Source organism: Castor canadensis, chromosome 8 (assembly GCF_047511655.1).
Source record: "Castor canadensis chromosome 8, mCasCan1.hap1v2, whole genome shotgun sequence".
Classification (NCBI taxonomy): Eukaryota; Metazoa; Chordata; class Mammalia; order Rodentia; family Castoridae; genus Castor; species Castor canadensis.
Window position 1 is genome coordinate 153,931,056 of NC_133393.1, and position 19,414 is coordinate 153,950,469.

General features: G+C 52.6%; 1 protein-coding gene across 2 annotated transcripts in view; it reads right to left on the reverse strand.

Annotated features, from left to right (window-relative positions):
• Positions 1-201: 201 nt before the first annotated feature.
• The window catches only part of Phf21b (PHD finger protein 21B), a 93,576-nt gene continuing 74,363 nt past the window's right edge, over positions 202-19,414 (reverse strand). The window contains exons 6-13 of one of the 2 annotated variants that reach the window (XM_020167416.2): positions 11,468-11,519; positions 9,360-9,436; positions 7,010-7,064; positions 5,904-5,926; positions 4,825-4,983; positions 4,365-4,440; positions 3,966-4,069; positions 202-2,380 (exon numbers count right to left, since the gene is read on the reverse strand). In XM_020167416.2, the coding sequence (XP_020023005.1) occupies positions 2,159-2,380; positions 3,966-4,069; positions 4,365-4,440; positions 4,825-4,983; positions 5,904-5,926; positions 7,010-7,064; positions 9,360-9,436; positions 11,468-11,519 (768 nt within the window). In that variant the 3' untranslated portion in view covers positions 202-2,158. The remainder of the gene's footprint in view (positions 2,381-3,965; positions 4,070-4,364; positions 4,441-4,824; positions 4,984-5,903; positions 5,927-7,009; positions 7,065-9,359; positions 9,437-11,467; positions 11,520-19,414) is intronic. The other variant, XM_020167415.2, reaches the window with a different exon arrangement.

Consider the following 19,414-nt stretch of genomic DNA (forward strand, 5'->3'; position numbering starts at 1 on the left):
GGAAGCAGAATGAGAAGTAGAAATGACCCAAGGAGCAGGTGCCACCATCAGGCCCCTCGAAGCCAACTGGCATGGGGGGTTTGGTGACTTTGCATAATCAACCCTGTCCCTAACAGGTGTGCCTGCCACCTGTAGGGGCAGGGGTGGTGATCAGCCTGGGGAGGGTACGGTGGGCTCTCTCTTCTTCCCTTAGGTGGGGCCCAACCCCAACTCTCAGCCTCTCATTGAAGGCAAAGACACAGACCACGGGGCTTTGAAATCGTCGATCGAGTTTAATGCATCGTACAGCAGGAAAACTACATTGCAAATTTAAGACAGACACTTTCTCTATCCTCACTATCCACTGGACGGTCCTCCTTGGTCCCAAAAAACTAGCAGTCTCAAGACATGTTGGTGACTACCCCTCCTGTGTCCGACCTTTCAGATTCTCCCATGACATTTTTAAAAACTTGAACTCAACCCGTCCAAGAAGAAAAGCAAACCAACAAAAGTGGAACCTGAAGACATTTCCATGGCAAGCCTCACGGTGCTGTGTAATTGGCATAGAGAGTAACCAATATATAAGACGTGTGCCTCACACAGGTCACTTTGTTCATCAATAAAAGAATATAAAAATCTTGTTCAACCCAGTGTTGAGTGTATTAAAATAGATCTGTATCATACAGCACAGTTTCTCCCGGACTCGTGAAAATGACAAGGGGGAGGAGGGCCGGTGGCGGGATCCCGGCCAGTCTCCTACTTTGCACCTGTCTGCGTGCACGCGTGCGTGTCTGTGGCCGTGCTGCCTGCACACACGCACACGCGTGCTCACTGCAATTCGGCACCTTGTGATCTGCTCGGGTGGAGCCCTGTGGCTCCTGGATGTGTATCCGTTGTGCTGAGTCCCTCAGGACGGGGAAGCTGGGGGCGAGGTGAGCTGCAGCCTGCTGGGATTTGGGAGCCCCGGGAGATGCTGTGGACCTTCAGCTCTCTGTTAACAGGGCAACGGCCACAGGAAGGGACCCAAGAGCCTCCAAAGGCCAATTGCCCCTATGGCTGCACCCTCTCTCCCTTCCCCAGCCCTCCACGCTGGTTCCCCAAAGCCGCTCTGGGTCCTCCAGTCTGCTTGGCTCCCAGGGAAGGTCTCCCATTTGTACCTTGAAGTGGAGACTACCAGACGTACAGGAAGGTCAGCAGGTGGCCCTGTCACATTAATTATCTTTCAGTAAAAACGCCATACAAAAGTGTAAAGGTATTTTTGGCATAGTGTCTATACTGGCAAGAAAAAAAGACTGGAATACTTTTCGGCTCTTTGAAATTAGAAAATAAAAGGCTTCCGACCTAAGTTGAAACCTGCCTACTGCCTCCCTGCATGACAGCAGCCCTGTCTTGCCCAAGAACTCCATGAGAAAAATATGTCAACAGCAAAATGAGTCTAAAAGACTGGCAGCAGAAGGAGGCAAGAGTGCTTGAGGACTGGGGAGGGGCGAGGGGGAGGCCAGGCCTGGGTGGCCCCTGGGGAAGATGGCCTCCAGTTGGTCAAGTTCAAAGGCTGTAATTCCCAACCCAATAATACTGATGGAAGGCAGTGGGAAAGCGGCCAGAGTCTGGAAAGGCGCTGGGGCCCCAGGCCTGGCTGGCTACAGGTGCCCTGTGGGCAGGGGCGTTGGAGAACTATCTAGGTTTGCTACCCTCTTCTGGCCCCAATGGCTCAACTACCCTACTACTCAGCTAAAAGTGTGCTCAGCTCTCCTTCCTCCAAGGACACGAAGGCGGGCCCTCAGCAGCCACACACTGGCCAGTCTGCCTCACCCTCCACAGCCAGACTCTCCCCCATGGAGATGGCCCAAGGACATGGAGAGCTGGACCCAGAAGCTGGAGGCCTGGGAAGCCCAACGACAACTGAGGATGGAGGCTGCCTGTGCTCCAGGCCATCACACCCCCACCTGGCTTCCAGAGTCTCCTCTGGCCAGGAAGGGTACAGGACTCCACATCCACCCAGTCCTGGCCCTGGGTTGCTCCCTTTGCTCCTTCTCCCTTTTTCTCCTCCGTCTCCTCTGTCTGGTTTTATTTTTGTCTGAAATTCATAGTGTTTATGAATTTAAGGCCAACAGAACCCCCAGGTTGTGTGGACAGGGCCCCAGAAACTTTCTGTGGGCAGGAAGACAGGTCCCTGGGGTCAGTTATGGCCCTGGGGGTGCTGGAGAGCGGGGCGCATGGTGGTGGCAGTTGAGGGCTTGGTCCAGGGCCCAGCCAACAGCTGGGTGGGGCTGGTGGTCGTCATGGCAACCTGGAGCATCTGCTCGCCCTGGATCAGTCTCAGGAGACCCCGGAGACGGTCCAGCGATGACTGGGTGCCCCTCTGGCGGGCCAGCAGGCTTGTCTTAAGCTCTAGGCATTTCTGTCAGGGGGAGAGGTATCAGAGATGTGTCAGAATTGAACTCGGCAAGCGTCCTGGCACAGCTTCCCCCTCCCTCCCCCAAAGCCTTTCCTCAACGTCCTGAAGGGAACAGGCAGAGGACCTCACAAAAACCAGGCAAGAGTGAAAAATGGAATTAAACAGAAGTTTGCCTTGGAATGCACCACTAGACGTGTGCTTGCACCACAATTTCCTCCTCCTGCCAACTGCACCAGTCACAGAGGACCTCAGGCTTGCCGGAGAACCCACTGCACTTGTTCTTGCACCCTTCCCCCAGCCTTTCTGTGTATCAAAGCAAACACAGAGCAGTGGGACTGAGGCCTACAGTCAGATGTCCATCCGCTCTGGGTCAAATGCGGCTGCAGCAGTAACAACCTCCTTGTGAGTGCTTCCAGAATCATGCCAGGAATCGTCAGTCACTTCATAGAGCTACTGAGAGGACTAAAGGAGACACTGCACTAAGAGAACTTCTCCAGACTCCAGAACTGCTGCTTCCACTGCTCCATCCTCACCACCAGCCCCATCATTATCACCACCATCACCACCACCACCACCATCATCATCCCAACTCATCTCCATCACCACTGTTACCATCAATGTAATCAACCCCCTCCATCATCACCACCATCACCATTGTCACTACCAACACTATCACCACCACAACCACCGCCATCATCCCAGTCATCACTACCACCAGCACCATCATCACCACCATCAATGTAATCAACCCCCTCCATCATCATACCATCTCCATCACCACCCATCAACACCACCACCACCACCATCACTATCATCATAACCACCACCATCTACCAACACCATCATCACAATGACCATAATCAACGCAATCATCCCCCACCATCAGCATACCATCTCCATCACCACCATAGCCATAATCTCCTCCACCACCATCACCAACACCATTACCACACCACCACCACTAATATAATCATCCCTCTACCACTATCGATATACCAGCTCCATTACCTAATCACCACCATCACTATAACCATCAATACCATCACTACCACCACCATCACCAGCACCAATATCACCCCCTCAACCATCACACCATCTCCATCACCACCATCACCATCACATCTCCCACTATTTCCATCAGTACCATCACCAAAATCACACCACCACCATCTTTACCATCGTAATACCACCACCATCTTCATAACCACCACCATCACTTTCATCACCATCACCTCATCACTTGCAACCATCACCGCCTTCACGGTCCCTACCATCACGCCACCATTTCACTGCCCCCTCATCTTCATCATCTAGTCTGCCATCCCCTGCAAGGATTAGGTTCACTTTACACAGGAGGAAACTGAGGTTCAGAGAAGCGTAGGGCCTTCCTTGCCAAGGTCACAGCTGGGATGTCCTCAACTGCTTGGTAGATCTGTATTGAAAGTGTCACAGAGCTGCATCCCCTATCGATGGACTTGCTGGGGGATGCTGGTGAGTCTGCCTCCTCCCTGGCTCAGTAAGCAAGCAGGCAGTGAGGCTCTGGATCTCCATGGGGGCTCTAGGGGAAGCACCCGTGCACTGTACACACCTTCACTGCCGAGGCTAGCTGTCGGTCCCGCTCCTCCAGCTGCTGGTGCTCGTTCTGCAGCTCGCTGCCACGCTGCAGCAGCTTCTGCTTCTCCTCTTCTTTGACTAGGAGAGAAGGACCAGGTCTCATAGAGAGGACAGGTGATCAGCTATCAGGCCAGAAGTGAGTGGAGAGGCAGGAAGGAGAGAACCAATGCCCAAGTCTCACTCCTGCAGGAGCCAGTGGTCTGGCTGATGCTTGGGGACAGACCCTCCTTTTCAGAGCTCTGGCTTGGAAGACCCTGGGCCTACCTAGCCTCCCAAAGGTTCCACATGAACCCAGAGGCCTGAATGGAGGAGGGGGAGCAGCTGACCATTCCCCCTCCCTCCAACCCCACTCCCAGCACTAGGGACTCCTTACCTGTCTTGTGGGTGACGTAGGAATGCACAATGGCCAGCATCCCAGTCCAGGGCACACCCTCATCTTTCTTTAAGGCCTGGAAGGCAGAAGGGGAACTAAGAAAGCAGACAGACCCTGGGTTCTGCTGGGGCCATACTGTGACTGTGTAACTCTGAGAACATGTTCCCTGAGCCACAGGTTCCCCAACTATGACTAGGGATAGTGGCCACATCAGCTCAACTCAGAAGCTGCTGCCTGAGAACAGTTCCACGAGGCACAGAACCTTCTGGGTCTTTCTCTCTGGTAGCAGCCAGGAAGGCTGCTAAGCACCCCATAATTCACAGGACAAAGCCCCATAACAAAGGATTAAGGGTCCAAATGTCAACTGTGCTGAGTTCCAGAAAGCTCCTTGGACACCCAAGCTCCTCTGGCCACCTAAAACACTGCAAACGAAATGCTGGGAGTGCATGCACGGCCGTACCTTCTGCTGGCACTTGGGACATAGCCACATGCCCTTGGGTGCTGTCTTTAGGGGGGGCTGCAGGCAGCTGAGGTGGTAGGCCCCCGGGCAGGCACCACAGGGCTGCAGGTTGGCCCCTCGCTTGCACGCTGCACAGTGCTCATCATGGGTGATCTCACTCTAAAAGAGAAGGGCAGGAAGTGGCTCAAATGGGACCAGGGCAGCTCTAGAAAGAGGAAGAGTGACAGTGCAGGGCCAAGCCTGGACCCCTGCAGGAGGCACCTGGCCTGACTGGCATGATTCCAGGACACCACTTGGCCACAGGGGTCAGCACACGGTGGACTCCAGGTGTGGTCCCACTGTGGTAGGAGCCAGGCTGAAGCTTGGGACCAGCTGGACAAGCAATCCTCTAAGCAGCTGCTCTACCTGGCCAGGGAGCTTGGCACCAGGGTGAGTCACAGCCGGTTCCACATCCTCACTGCTGCAGACCCTATGATGGAGGCATATGGAACCTTCCACTCACACTGGGCCAGGAGCAGTACAGGAAGAGCGAATGGCCCCTCAGCTGCCCTGACCAGAGGCCTCAGCAGATGGTCTCTGACCAGCTTCCTGTCACCCACCAGGACCCTTCTCCCTCAAGTCATATCAACAGAGCTGAAATGACCAGAAGGCTTTCATCTAGTACAGCCCACACCACCAGGACCCTGGATACCAGACTGTCCCAGAAGGAGGGCACAGCACCCCCAGACATATCACTGGAGGCCTCCCATCTATAACCCTCATTTCAATGTGAAGGCCCAGGGAACGGTCAGACACTCACCCCGGGTCACATAGCAAGCTGGAGGTAGAGCCTGGGCAAGCATCCAGGTCCCTACATCCTTGGGACCATATTGGGGAGGACTACCCATTCAAACCTGGCCACCAGCCCTGCAGTGAAGCCAGGTTCTGCCTGGCAGGAGGAAAGCACGCTGGGTGTCTTAGGAGGCTCTGGGCATCAAAGATAGAGTGAAGGCTCTCATCTCTGCGCCAGGCCGGGCCCCCTTCCTGGTAGTGACAAACTGAATACATGCCCCGCCCCCCAGGGAAGACGGGGCACATACCTTCCAGCAGGGGTCCTCATTGGCTGCCACAGGGAGGAAGGGCGGAGAACATGTTAGTGGGTGTGAGGAGATGAGCATGGGTCAGGACTGGGGTCCTCACCCCAAGGCATGATGGGAGAGCATTAGGAGGCCCAGTGATGCCATAAATTCTCATCAGGGCATGAGAGTAGGGGAGGGGGGGACCTCTGCCTTGGTCTTGGCCAGGACCCACCCCAGAACAGGCTCATTATACTCAGTGAGGAATCCAGGGATCCTCAAAGTGACTCAGTTCCAGCTCCTTTCAGCCATAACCCTTGCATTCTAGGATGTGCTGTCAAACCACACATTGAAGTCACCACCAAAGTGGTTTTCCTTTCAGGTTCTGGGTTAGACACCTGGTTCTGGGCAAGGACACCATCCAGGGGACGCATGGTCCTGTCACACAGTCTCAGCAGTCTGCAGAGTGCTGTCAGCCCGTTCTATAGATCAACAAGGAGACCCAGGGTGGTGCTTGAGGTGCTGAAAGCTACACAGAACCCCAAGAAGCAAGCAGCTGTTCCCTGTTTTCCAAACTATCTACAGTTTCCCAGAGGACAGTAACAAGAGACCACTGAAGCTGGTGTTCATAGGTGTAACTCCCCTGGGTCTTACAAAGGGGCAAGGATGGCAGAGGGAGGAGGGGCTACCTGCTGAACTCTAAGATAGAGACCCCAACCCAGGCCCCTGTCTGTTGGAGCTGGGCCCAGAACTTAGGTCTCCCAGACCAGCCTGGGTTCTCACTGCTTGGAGCAGGCCCAGGACGGTGGCAGGGCATGGGGCTGGGAGGCATCCAAGTACTCTCTCCAGGGCTCAGGTGGGCCACCCCAGTGGAGGTAAAGCATTCGGCCCAGCCCTAGTGGGTCCTGCCAGTGTGGCCCTTGGTATCACATGGCCAGTTCAAGGTACCCGGGGCTGAGCACAGACCCATGTGACCCTGGCTGACTGTGGGCTCCAAGCCTCAGCCTCTGCACCTGTCAGAGTGGAGTCCACTCCACCAGTCCCCCTTTTCCCCAAGTATACTGAGGATAGAAACCAGGCCCCAGAGCAGAGTTGCAGCTCAGTGGAGCTGCAGTTCCAGGCTGGCTTACCTCGGGCTGTGAGGAACAGAGGATTGTTGAGATAGCTGGAGGCCAGCCGCTTCCTCTGCAGGAACACAAAACACGACAAAACAACCCATCGTCTAGAGTCCTCCTGGGCCATGGCAGCCCTGCCCAGGACCTTCTGGGGACAACTCCCTGCCCTGGCTTTCAGAGGCCAAATGGATACCCTGTGCCACAGGCAGGAAAAGAGGTGAATATTGGGGACCGAGAGGTAGGAGTGGGTAGGGAGGGGGAGGCTCTGCCCTGCTATGGCAGAGAGCACCCTCTGCTCCCAGATATGCCTAATTCAGGAAGGATGGGCTGGAGTCCCACAGCAGGGAAGGTCAGTAACAAAGACAGCACTGCCCTCTCCATCCCATCCTGGGTCTTCCTTCTCTACTGGAGTCATGTGGGGAAATGGGGGGGCATATATATTGGCCCTCTGAAATATCACTTCTTGGCATATGGCCCAAAGCCTCACAGCTATGGAGGTTTCTGGGCACCCAGAAGAGTTGCCTCAGTCCTGGCTCTAACAATCCCATAGGCCACACTGTGCACAGTTTGATGGTTCTAAGTAGTTTGGGCAGGATGATGGTTCTAGAATTGTGTGATGGGCGTGACGGGTTCTGAAATATGTCTCTCAGGCTGTGTTCAGGGCGAAGGGAGGGACCCATGGAAGAGCTGCTCTTTGGTTTTGGTTTTGAGCGTATCTAAGGCTCAAGGCTCACGGGCTTTGAGCCACTGGCTAATAAGTTCATTCCAGGGCTGGCCACTGCCTTGGGGCCCTTGGGTAAGGCTCTGCCAACCAGCAGAGGACAGGTCAGAGAGAGGGGTCCTGGTCATTCAGAGAACACATTTCCCCCAGCAGTGGTCAAGAACTTGACTTTCTCACAAAGATTCCAGTGTCTGGCTCAGGTGATCAACTGATCCAGTCAGTGGGTTAAACTGACGTGTTCTGGGAACCAGATTGGGGTGGGGAGAGGAAACACAGGACAGGGTACATGTATCCTGAGGATACCCACTCTCCCCTGGACAGGGCAATGGAAGGACTGGAGCTGACCACTGCTCCCTGGGGGAGCCCTCCCTCCCTGTTAGGTTCAAGTTCACAAGACATGGATTCAGGTCAACTGGTCAGACTGATCCTCATCCTGGAGAGAAAAAATGGCTTCTCCTTCCCATCTCTTCAAAGCTTGAGTCTGACACCTGTGGGGACCTCTTTTTCCTCAGCACAGTGGCCCTGAGCTTGGACTCTGCAGAGGTGACCTTGGGGAGATGATACAGATTTTCACCTAAGAACTTTGGATTTTAATTCAAAAGGGCAAGAAGATTTCATTTGGATTCAGGTTCTCCCTGGGAATGGGAGGGGCCAGGGTGTACGCTAACCTTTGGTCACATCCAAAGATCACCTCGTCCAGCTGCTGTGGACATGGGGATGGTACCTGCTCTGGGAAAAGATCTGGGTGAGGAGGGAAGAACTGCCTTGGTAATTCATTTGGGTGTCCTAGTTAATGCAGGGTAGGGGCTGCATGATGTACACCAGCAGCCCCTGGGGATGCCACAGGAAGTACCCCATGAAGCCTGGCCATTTTCCTGACACAGCCAGGCCAAGATAGTTCACCCAGCAGGGAGGACCATGGGTTCTGGGCAAACTGTAGCGAAGATGGGAGAACCGCATGAATCAGACAGCCTGGGTTCCCAGGCCTCTCCACTTGGAGCCCTCCAGCTAGGGCTCCTCTCCTCCCACCCCTCTCCCAGGGAAGAAGATGGATGCTTCACAGGGAGTGTGGGAGAAAGAACCAGTCATGCCACCCAGCCCAGCCCTTCTGGGCCTTTCTCTTTCTGTGTGTTCCACTCTGTCCCTTCCCTGCCAAGAGTTAACTGGACAGATTCTGTGTAAGAGGCCTGCGGTGTTCCCAGGAGGCGGGTGTGGGGGGAGCACGTGACCAGCTTTGCCTGTGACCAGGAGGTGCACCCATAACTCAGGAAGCCCAGTGTGCCAGTGTGTGAACACTCCCTAGGGCGACTTCTATTGGAAATAAAACATTTTTTTTATTGTGTTTTGAAACAAGGTCTCACTAAGTAGCCCAGGCTGGCCTAGAACTCACAGTCCTCCTGCCTCTGCCTCCTGAGTGCTGGGAATGCAGGAGTGGCCACCATGCCCAGTGACAACTGACATTTTTATTTCCTGTATCTTTTGCTTAGATGATTCTGGCCCAGGAGGCAAAGAGCACACAGTCACCCCTATTACAGGAAGGACAGGCAAGAGGTTATTGGTAAAAGGCCCTATAGACTCTTGCTGTGACTGCCTGGCTCCCGTGTGCCACCCCTGCCCCAGGGTGGCTGGGCCTACAGGTCCCACCTCAGTCTCCAGGAGGCCGCTGTAAGCAGGGTTGGCTGTGCTCCTTCTCTTCCGCTCCTGGCGCTTGCTCTGGATTTCTGCAAAGAGACATAGCAATCACTGGGTCCTTCCTGCCTGGGGACCCACATGATTGTTTGCACAGCCCTGGGCACATGGTGCCCTCTTGACCTTCAGTGGCTGGGGCACATCAGAGTCTCCAGAAATTACTCCCAGGGCATCTCTGGTAGCCTCAGGTTGTGTGTCAGGTTGGTGGGAGGGCAACAGGGACCCCTTGTGTGTCATTAGTCAGTCTCTGGCCATTTCTTGGGAACACAATGAGCAGCAGATGCCCACTGGCCTGACACTGCCCAGGCTGGCTTCAAAGAAACTGGCTCAGGCAGCCTCTGCCCCGTGCAACCTGCAGGAGGAAGCCTCAATGAGGCACAGCAGGTTCACGGTGCTGAGTGGGAACGTGGCTGTGCACACTGAGCAGGTTTTGTTCCCCTTCTGCCTTTCCTTTGCTGCCAGGTGGAATTTGCAACCTGCTCTGCCTCTATGGGCAGCTGTTGGGGCCTTTTCTCTTCATCCCTAATTAAACCTCTCCAGGACTGGTCTGCAGGCTTCCTCTAAGGCACCACAGACCTCAGAGGAAGAAGACAGGGTACAGCTAAATTCTTATGGTATCATTGCTGGGGTGGGATGGTGGGGAGGTTTTCACAATGAGGACTATTTACGTATCTAGAAGGCACTTCCCCTCCATCCTCATAATAATCCTGCAGAGTTTAAGGACGCAGTTTTCCCTAGGTTGGAGATGAGGAAACCGAGGTTAAGAGTGGCAAAGGAGCTTGCCCAAGATCACCCAGCTAGCAAATAGCACGACTGGGATTCAAATACAGGACTGTATATCCAGCATCCCACACAGCCTCGATGCTCCAAAGCCAGAGCTTAAAAAGAGCTCTCCACGGAAAGCAGAAAAAGGAGCCTTCTGCTCAAGTTCAAACCATTAGACCGAAGGCTGAGCAGGCTTTCCAGCTCGCATGCAGAGGTGAGCCAAAGTTGCTCAGATGGGGCCTGCCCGCCAGGGCCAGGTCAGGTGAGCTAGCGCTTGGCAGGAGGGTCTCTTCCCTGGCCCTGCCCACCGCCCCTCTGCTAGCCGCTGCCAGGGGGCATGTGGGATGCAGGTGAGGCAAAGGCTGTCCTCTCAGAGTCTGTGGAAGGAAGGTCCAAGAACATAGGGACCAGCTGAGTTGGCGTGGCCTGTGAGACCTTGGCTGGGCTGGAGAGAAGCCACTTTGCTTCCCCTTCTTGTCCTGGCCTTAAGAAGGAAATGCAAACCAGCCTCCCTTCTCCACCCAGCTTTGCCTGGGGGTTTTCACTTTATGAAATGTCTTTAGCAGGGGGTGCAGGAGGAGGGCTCTGAGTTGGGAGGCTGGAGACCCGAGTTCCAGCCTGCACCTGGTATCAACTGACTGTGACTTTGGGCAAGTGAATCAACTTCTCTGGCCTCAGCTTCCTCTTGTACACAGTAAGAGGGTGGCTTCTATGCTGCTCATGTCCCCAGCTCACTGGCAGCCACATTCATCAGTAGGGGAAACAGCACCTCCATGGCCACACTGCCAAGTCTGCTCAAATAAACTGACGTCCTCATGTCCACTGCTCCACCTGGTGCCAACCTCAGTCTGGGGACATTCTGCCGCAGCTGGCACCCATGCTGAGCATGGCCAGGCATGGCTGGGCACTGCTCTTGGTGCAGCCCCCCAGGAAGGTCCCAATACCCTATTTTGCAGAAGAACAAACTGAGCCTCAGAGAAATGAAGGAACTTAGATTTGAGTGTTTAGCAAATGGTAGGACCGGGTCACCTCACTGCCTCCAGTGTGAGGACAGGGACTTCCAAACGAACAGGGAAGTGCCACAGTGGGGTCCGAGAAGGCAGGGGGCATGGAGAGCAGGGTTTCTCTGTCTGGTGTCTTGGATGACCACCACTCGTCTGCCAGCACCTGGGGCATAGCTCCCAGGAGGAGGATCACACCTGGACACAGTCCTAGACTAGAGGCACCAAAACCAGCTGGCTCTGAAGCCACACCCAGCTCTACCCATCACACCACCCCTGCCACAGCCCTGCCCTTACCTTCCAGGTGTTCCGTGGTGACCAGGCCTAGTGCTACCATGAAGGCAATTTTCTGAGGGAAGGAAGTGGTGGAGAGGTGTTAACACGCGCTCGGCCTCTCATTTTCAACTGACACTTGCGGAGAGCCAGCTACTCGTGGCCGCAGAGCTGGATCCCTCCTGGATCCCCAACCCGGGCCACCGATCCAGAAATCACACAGGAATTGGGTTCCCAGAGACACCCCAAGGAAGTGTTGGGGGCTTCCCACAGCACCAAGGGCTTCCTGCAGTTCTCAAATGCACTTTAGGACAGACACAAGTGGCCAACTAATCGCTTGTATATTGTTCCCATATTTACTAATACATCAAATGCCTGAGTCCACTGACACACTTAAAACCCAGTCCCCCAAACTTGGCCACAAAGTTGGGTCGCTTCCATGGCCTCCCCTCCTTTCCATCCTTTTGCTCCATCATTTTCCCTTCCTCCTTCTTTTCTTTTTTAATATCCATGAATATACTTTCCCCACTTGTTTGCAAGAACTTATTTAGTTTGATATAGCTGTGATGTCATAAAAGGGACACCATACTGTATGCAGCACTCATCCTACATTCCCCTGCAGTGGGAGGCAGACTCCGAAGATCCCATTCCCAGGTGCTCCCTTCCTGTGCAATCCCTGTGTGTGGGCAGGACCCAGGGATGAGATTACATGATCGGGCAGAGGTGATGGTACCCCTGGGACCTTATGTCACATAAGACCCTTGCAGCTGTCCAGAGGGAAGTTCCTGTGCTCCCCTTGGAGAAGAACCTGCCAGTTCTGCAACTGCTTCAGTGCAGAAGGGCGACCCCAGTGCCTCACAGTGCCTAGCACACAGTAAGTGCTCAATAAATACCTGCTGAGTGGATGACAAATCCTTCTTCAGCTGTGGTAAGAATTGCACCTCTATTTTCTTAGCCTACATTTTTATCTTTTGACTTGACACTGGGGTCAATGTCTTGACATTGTTTGGTACTAGGGATGGAACCCAGAGCTGGGCAAGAGCTCTACCACTGAGCTACATCCCCAGCCCTGGCTTACTTATCTTAGATGCAAAACTAATCAGAGTTTCTGCCTACCCCACACCCAGTTTCATTTTTTTTGGAGGGGGAGATGGGACTAGGGTTTGAACTCATGGCTTCACACTTGCCAAGCAGGTGCTCTACTGCTTGAGCCACACCTCCAGTTCATTTTGCTGTGATTATTTTGGATATGGGGCCTTGCAAACTCTTTGCCTGGGCTGGCCTCGAAACGTAATCTTCCCCAGTAGCTAGAATTACAGCCATGGGCACCTGGCCCATGTTAACACAGCACTTCATCACAACTAAAAACCAGTATGGGTGCACACATAATAAACCAAAGCCCATACTCAACTTGGAATGCCTTAGTTTTTATTTAATGTCTTTCTCTATCCCAGGATCCCATCCAGGTTCCATCTGACATTCTGTCATCACATCTTTTTGATTTTCTGGGCTGAGTTTGCAGCCTCTCCTTATTTTTGAAAACCTGGGCAGTTTGGAGGCTGCTCAGACAGAAATCATCCTGATCACATCATACCAGGGGCACCTGCTGTCACTGTAACTCATTGTTGACACACAGACTGGTCCCTGATGCCCCACGGCAAAGCTACCTGCCCTCTGGGAGGGTCACCCTGCATGGCCTACACTGGAGAGCAGAACCATGCTCTGCCGACACTGGGCTTTTTCCTTCCATGCTAATCTGTAAACATTGTTATGTAGCAGCATTTGTCAATGTTTTCTTTTGTAGTGTTTGGATCTTTGAGTCTTACGCATTGAGGTCATAAGGCAATTTGTTGTGTTTTACAATCTATAGTTTCCCTTTTATGTTTATGTTTTGATGCACTTGGAATTTACCCTGGTATGGAGGGCATGAAGAATGGACTCGCCGTTTCCCTGTGGCTGCCAGGTGTTCACCTGCAGCCCCACCCTCCCGTTCTCACTCAGCAAGGATCGCGTTACCTGTAAGCCATGCAGGTCTACTCCAGAGCCTGGATTTTGCTCCTTGGAATCTGCCTGCTCGCAAGCTGTAGCCAGACTTTCAGTGAGGAAGCCTGAACACTGTATTGGGACGTCTGGGAGGACTGGGGAACCACTGTTTCCCTGTTGTTTCTTTGGCTCTTCTTGCTTGTTGCCTTTAGGGTAGTGTATGCTGTTTTCGTTTCTGCATCCTACATCCGTAGTGGTGGATCCCGTGCTTGTCTGCTCACAAACCCCATGAGACTGTTTTCACATTTTTCCTGCAATCCCAGCTCAGGGCTTACTCCCTCATCCCTTCCCGAAACCCTTGTTTTGGCTGTGTAGTTTCCTTCCGTGGTGGTTGTTTTAGATTTGTTTTTAATTAAAACAAATTTGCTGGGATTTCTCCTAGGTAAAAACTGCTTCTCTTTCCTGTATTTTGCCTTATAGCATCTTTGTCCTAATGTTACACCAGATCCCCACATTTTTTGTTAAACGTAACTAGTCAAACTTTCCTAAAACAGCTACTTTAGATAACTCAAAAGCTGCCTCCTCTACTGCCAGGTGAATGGACTTCATTCTTCAAACACCCGCCTCAGTGGGACCCTGCTTAACCACAGGTCTTCCAGCAAGGTTGAGAGCTCTGCCTCCCGCCCTCATTCAGAGTGCACCTTTGTTGCCTGCTGGCCCTGCCGGTGCTTCCTGACACTCGCCAATGCTGACTCCCTCTTTCTCACTCTCACGTGTACCCAGCTGCTGCCTGACCAGCCCTGCCTAACCTATGTCCAGCTCAGAAGCGTCCCCTTCTCCTTTGCACAGGGAGATGAATTTCTTATTCTCAGGGAGCAAAGATGCAGCTGCTTCTGCACCTGTAGCTCCTCAGCCCTCTGGCACCCCTACCCCACCGCCCTCTGTGGCTCCCATCTGCGAGCTTCCTATGCAGCACTGACCTCAGCAGCCTTAGACAGCACTGATGTGGATTCTCTGGTCCAGTTTGGAATTCACAATCCAAAACCTTCTTGTTGCTCAGTGTGTATCTGCAGGAAGCGTCCGGTTCTTAGCACTTGCCCTATTCAAACTGGAAGCTCTACCCAGTCATTTCTGCCCTGCTTGGTCTACTAGCTTCTGACAGATGTATGTGAAACTGTATATTGTGTCTGTCGAGTCCCCACAGTTCCACCATCTGACTATGTATATTAAAACTATACTGTAGCCAGGCACTGGTGGCTCATGCCTGTAATCCTAGCTAGTTGGGAGGTTGAGATGGGGAGAATCGAGGTTTGAGGCTAGCCCAGGCAAATAGTTTGTAAGACCACATCTCTAAAATAACCAGAGCTAAATGGACTAGAGGCATGGCTCAAGTGGTAGAGCACCTGTCTTGCAAGTATGAAGCCCTGAGTTCAAACCTCAGCCCCACCAAAATAAAAACTGAACAAAAAGCCATATTGTTATGGCATATACAAGTTTCTGACAATTAATTATCTTGGTATTTGTGTACTTGTTTTTCATTCTGTTATTTTCAATCTTTCTGCATTTTAAGATGCCTCTTAAAGCAACATATAACTAACTGGATTTGTTGCACCCTCCCCCCCTTTTTGAGATAGGGTCTCACTATGTTGCCAGGCTGGTCTTGAACTCCTGGCCTCAGGTGATGCTCAGGCCTCAGCCTCTGGAGTAGCTGAGACAGCAGGTGTGTGCTACATGGCCCAGTTTTAGATTTGGTGCCTTTAAGTCTATTTTCTTAAGTGTTGAAAGTTCCCAGTTTGCTGCGGTTACTGATCTATTTGGACTTAGGTTTTCTTCAATTTATTTTCATTTTCAGTTCCTCGTCTTGGTTTTTTTGCCCCCCATTCTTTTATCTTCTTGAAAAAGTGTTCCACACAAACTTTTTTCCTCTGCTCAGGTGAAAACTTCAGTGGCATTTTACTCTTTTCAGTGATCAGCCTACACATTTTAGCTCGGTTACTAACCACCACGATTGACGCAACTTAAGTCCTCACTCCACGCTGGCCTGAGGGTGTCAAACCCATCTGAGGGCAGCACCTGCAACCAACTGCTTCTATTGCCTGCAACTTCCTTGTGTCTGTTTTTGTTTTGTTTTGTTTTGTGACAGGGTTTCACTGTGTGGCCCTGGCTATCCTTAAATTTGTGACCCTCTTACTTCGGGCTCCAGGCACCAGAACTGCAGGCCTGTGTCACTGCACACAACGGTGCAGGGAATTCAGCAACCCATACTTCCACATTTACCCGCCACTGGCAGATTTCAGCTGTGGTTTCTTATACTGCTCATGGCTGTTCCCACTTTACTTGCCTTCTTGCTAAAACACAGTCCTCCAAGTGATGGTGTGTGGGGACAGCACTCTTGGGTCTCTACATCTAAACATGTCTCCATTTTGCCCTTGCTTAGTGGACACAAACTCCCGAGTCGGCAGGCACTTCCCGCACAGTCTGTGGACCGCAGTGTGGTCTCTGGCAGAAGCTGCAGGAAGTCATGCATGGTCATTACCCTTTGTCTTCGCCCTGGCAGTTTTCATGACTTTCCCATCTTTACACACATGTCTAGCTTTCTGGATTTCCTGTTAGTAATCCTGTCCGTTAGAAGGCACCCACTTCTGATCTAAGAACTCGGACGGACGCTCCTCCACCTGGGAACACTTTGATTTTGACTTCCCTTTCCTCCAGCTGGTGCTTCTCCTTTCCCTCCATCCACCCTCTCCTGCCGGTGAGGTCCTCGGCCGCCTGCTGTTTCCTGGCTGCTCCTTCCTGTTCCTGTCTCTTCCACCTCTTTGCATCTCTGTGCTACATCCAAAGCATTAGCAATTGTCTACCTGTGAGGTTCAGTGATTTTTAGGATTTTATCTAATTCTTAGATTTGTGCAATCTTTTTTGCTGTTGGGACGGGTTCTTGCTATGTAGTCCAGGCTGGCCTTGAACTTGAGATCCTGGTTTCAGCATCCTGAGTGCTGGGATTTCAGGTATGCGTGACAATACTGACCTTATTTTACTTATTTTGGCTTTATTATTCCTTTTTTTTAAAAAAAAAACAAACTTCTTTGAGTATGCTGAAGGAAGTAAACATACTTTTTAAAAAAGTAGTCCAGAGGCCTTTTCATTTTTTACATCATGTCATGAATTCACAGGAAATAGGTCCAGCAGCCCAGACTCCTTCCCAGTGCTTCTCTGAGCAGAGTGGGCTGGTGTTCAGATAATCCAGGTTCCCTCCTCTTGGCTTCCTTTTTCTTCTGATCGTTTTCCTTCACACGTTTCGGAAAGTTACTTCCACTCTTAAGAGTGCTCAACACACACCAGTTCTCCTGGCAAGACTCTTGCCCTTAACTTGCTTGTTCACAGCAAGGCCTACAGTGTGCTGGGTAACACTGGAGACCCCTCCAGTTTTGCCATGGTAACACTGGTGGACATTCCTTTTTTTGAACAGTCAGTACCCATTCCCTTGATGTCTACAATGTCATCCTTCTTTGTAAATTCACACGTTTGGGGCCAAAGGAACAACTCCATGTTTTCACAAAGGCCTCTCCCTCTTCTCTCCCCCTTTGTGTTTGGAATTTTGACAAATTACTGGAAGATGGTGGCTCCGGCTGAAGGGAGGCTAAACACATACTTAAGGCTGTTGCTAAAGTATTCCATCTCATATCAATTCGTGTTCCAAATGCTGATCTTACCGAGTACTATCCTTTGCACTAGATCTCATGTACTCCAAAATTCCATCGACTCATTTGAGGCACGGCATCTTTTGATCTTTGTTTTCTCTCCCTCTTCCCTCTTTCCCTCCCTCCTCTCTTCCCCTCTCCCCCCTTCCTTCTCCTCCCCTCCTCTCTCTCCCTCTCCACCTCTTCTCCCCTCCTCTTCCCCTCTCTACCTCCCTCCCCTCTTCCTCTCTTCTCCTCCCCCTCCTCCTCTCCTCTCTTCCTTCCTCCCCTTTTCTCCCTCTCCCCCTTCCCCTTTCCCTCTCCTCTTCTCCTCTCTCTCCCTCTCCTCCTCCCTCCCCTCCTCTCTCCCTCTCTTCCCTTCCTCTCTCTTTCCCGCTTTCCCCCTCCCCCTCTCTCCTGCCACTTTTTCCTTCCAAGGAGTGGCCATGACCTCTACCTGGACCCGCCTCCCAGGACCAGCTGTGGCCTAAGGCACAAGTTGGCTCCCAGAAAAGCAGAAGAACAAGGTCCACTCTCTGGGGACCACAACCTCGCCTGAGCTGCCTTCCCTCCCAGTAGCCCTTGCTGGATTCTGAGGCCAGAGCCCAAAGGCCCAGGGCGTTGGTCCCACTTGACTGCTGTGGTCTGGGGACAGAGAAACACAGAGATCCATTTTTATTGTCCTGCTACACATGTGTGTTTCTGCAGGGGTCTGCCCATGTGAGAAATTCAGCCACCAGATGGAGTGTCTGATGGACTTCAAGGGGGAAGGGAGGCTTGGTTGTTTCTGCACGTTTCCTGTGATGGACAGACAGGGAGGAACCCATGGAAGCATGCCCAGAAGCCCAGGGGACAGTTGAGGCAGGAACCTGGGCTTCAGCCACAAAGCTGTTGATGGAGCATGTGAGTGGACAAGTCCTGCCCAGAGAGGTGGCGAGGGCTGGGTGGCACTAGGGCTTGTGTGAGATGGGCTGAGCTCCACTGCCCCTCCACAGAGTCCGTGCTGATTTGAGGGACTCAGACTCAGTCAGCAGCTGCCTAAGGCCATGATAATGGGTGGCCCCAGAGAGCCTCGGCTCTGTTCTCCAAAGGGCATGGGCCTGGGATAGAGAGGCACAGCAAGAGCTGGGTCAGGAGCCAGGAGTCCATCCAGGGTCTGAATGGCTCGGCATGGAGCCATGGCATGGCTTGCCAGTGAGATCCTGTTCCCTTCTCTGTAAAATGAACGATGTCATTCCTGCCTGCCTTCCCAGAGACACTGAGAGGACATGGGAGAAGAAAGAGCAGCACAGTCAGTGATGAGGCTTGGCAGAGATCTGGAGTGCCATGTGTCCTTACAATGCCTGAGTGGGCTCTGTCACTTCATGTCCCCGAACTTCAGCTCCCAGTTCACCTCTCAGGGTTGCTTCAAGGCTCGGATGACTCCAAGCCTGTGAGCACACGTCACAACTGTAGTGTGTCTCAGAAAGAAGAGCCCTGCAGTAGAACACGGTCCACCTGCCCTTTCATTCTCACTGCAAGAAACCCCAGGACTAACTTCAGATGTCAAGATGACTGAGAAGCCCACAGACTGCAGCCAAACAGGCTGCCCCAGCCCCCACCTCCTAGTCTGAGTTGTCTGCTCTTCACTTCTTGTTTATTTCCACAGCTGTCATTTCTGGCCAGCCCTGGAATCAGAGGAGTCTCCAGTGGGGTAGCAGAAAGGCCTCAGATGGTGCGGTTGGAGGCCTGGTGTCCAGCCCCTACCCAAGGTTGAGCAAACCATCCCACTGCAGTGAGCCTTGAACTAGAGGCCTCAAGTCCACCTACATGGTGACTCTGTGGGTCTAACAGGTGCATAAGGCTTCCCGCTCGGCCTGTAGCAGAGTGTGTAAGGATGTGCCAAGGCTTCCCCAGCCGTGACCCTGACGAGGTGACCTGCGGGTGTCCATGGAGAACAAGCAGGACCACCTCAGCTACATACAAAAGGAAGACAAGCAGGTCCTTCAAGAAGGTTCTGACCTTAGTCACAGGAAGAGGGAACACATCCAAAAGATCGGCACCACTTCCTCATACCCGTTCTGATTTCGGGGATGGATGTGCAGTACGCAGAGGCATCAGTGCATAGGGCAGGGAGGAAGGAGAAAGAAGGCTAAACCAGGGGGTGAAGATGAGCCAGACAGGGTTCCTACTGCAGGCCATGGGCCCTCACGCCTGTCCTGAGGTGGGGGTCCTGGATACCAAAATCCTCAGATGCTCCAATCCCTTATTAAAAAGGGACCAGAGTCTTTAAGTCATCTTTAGATGATCCTACGTAAACACTGACAAGAGC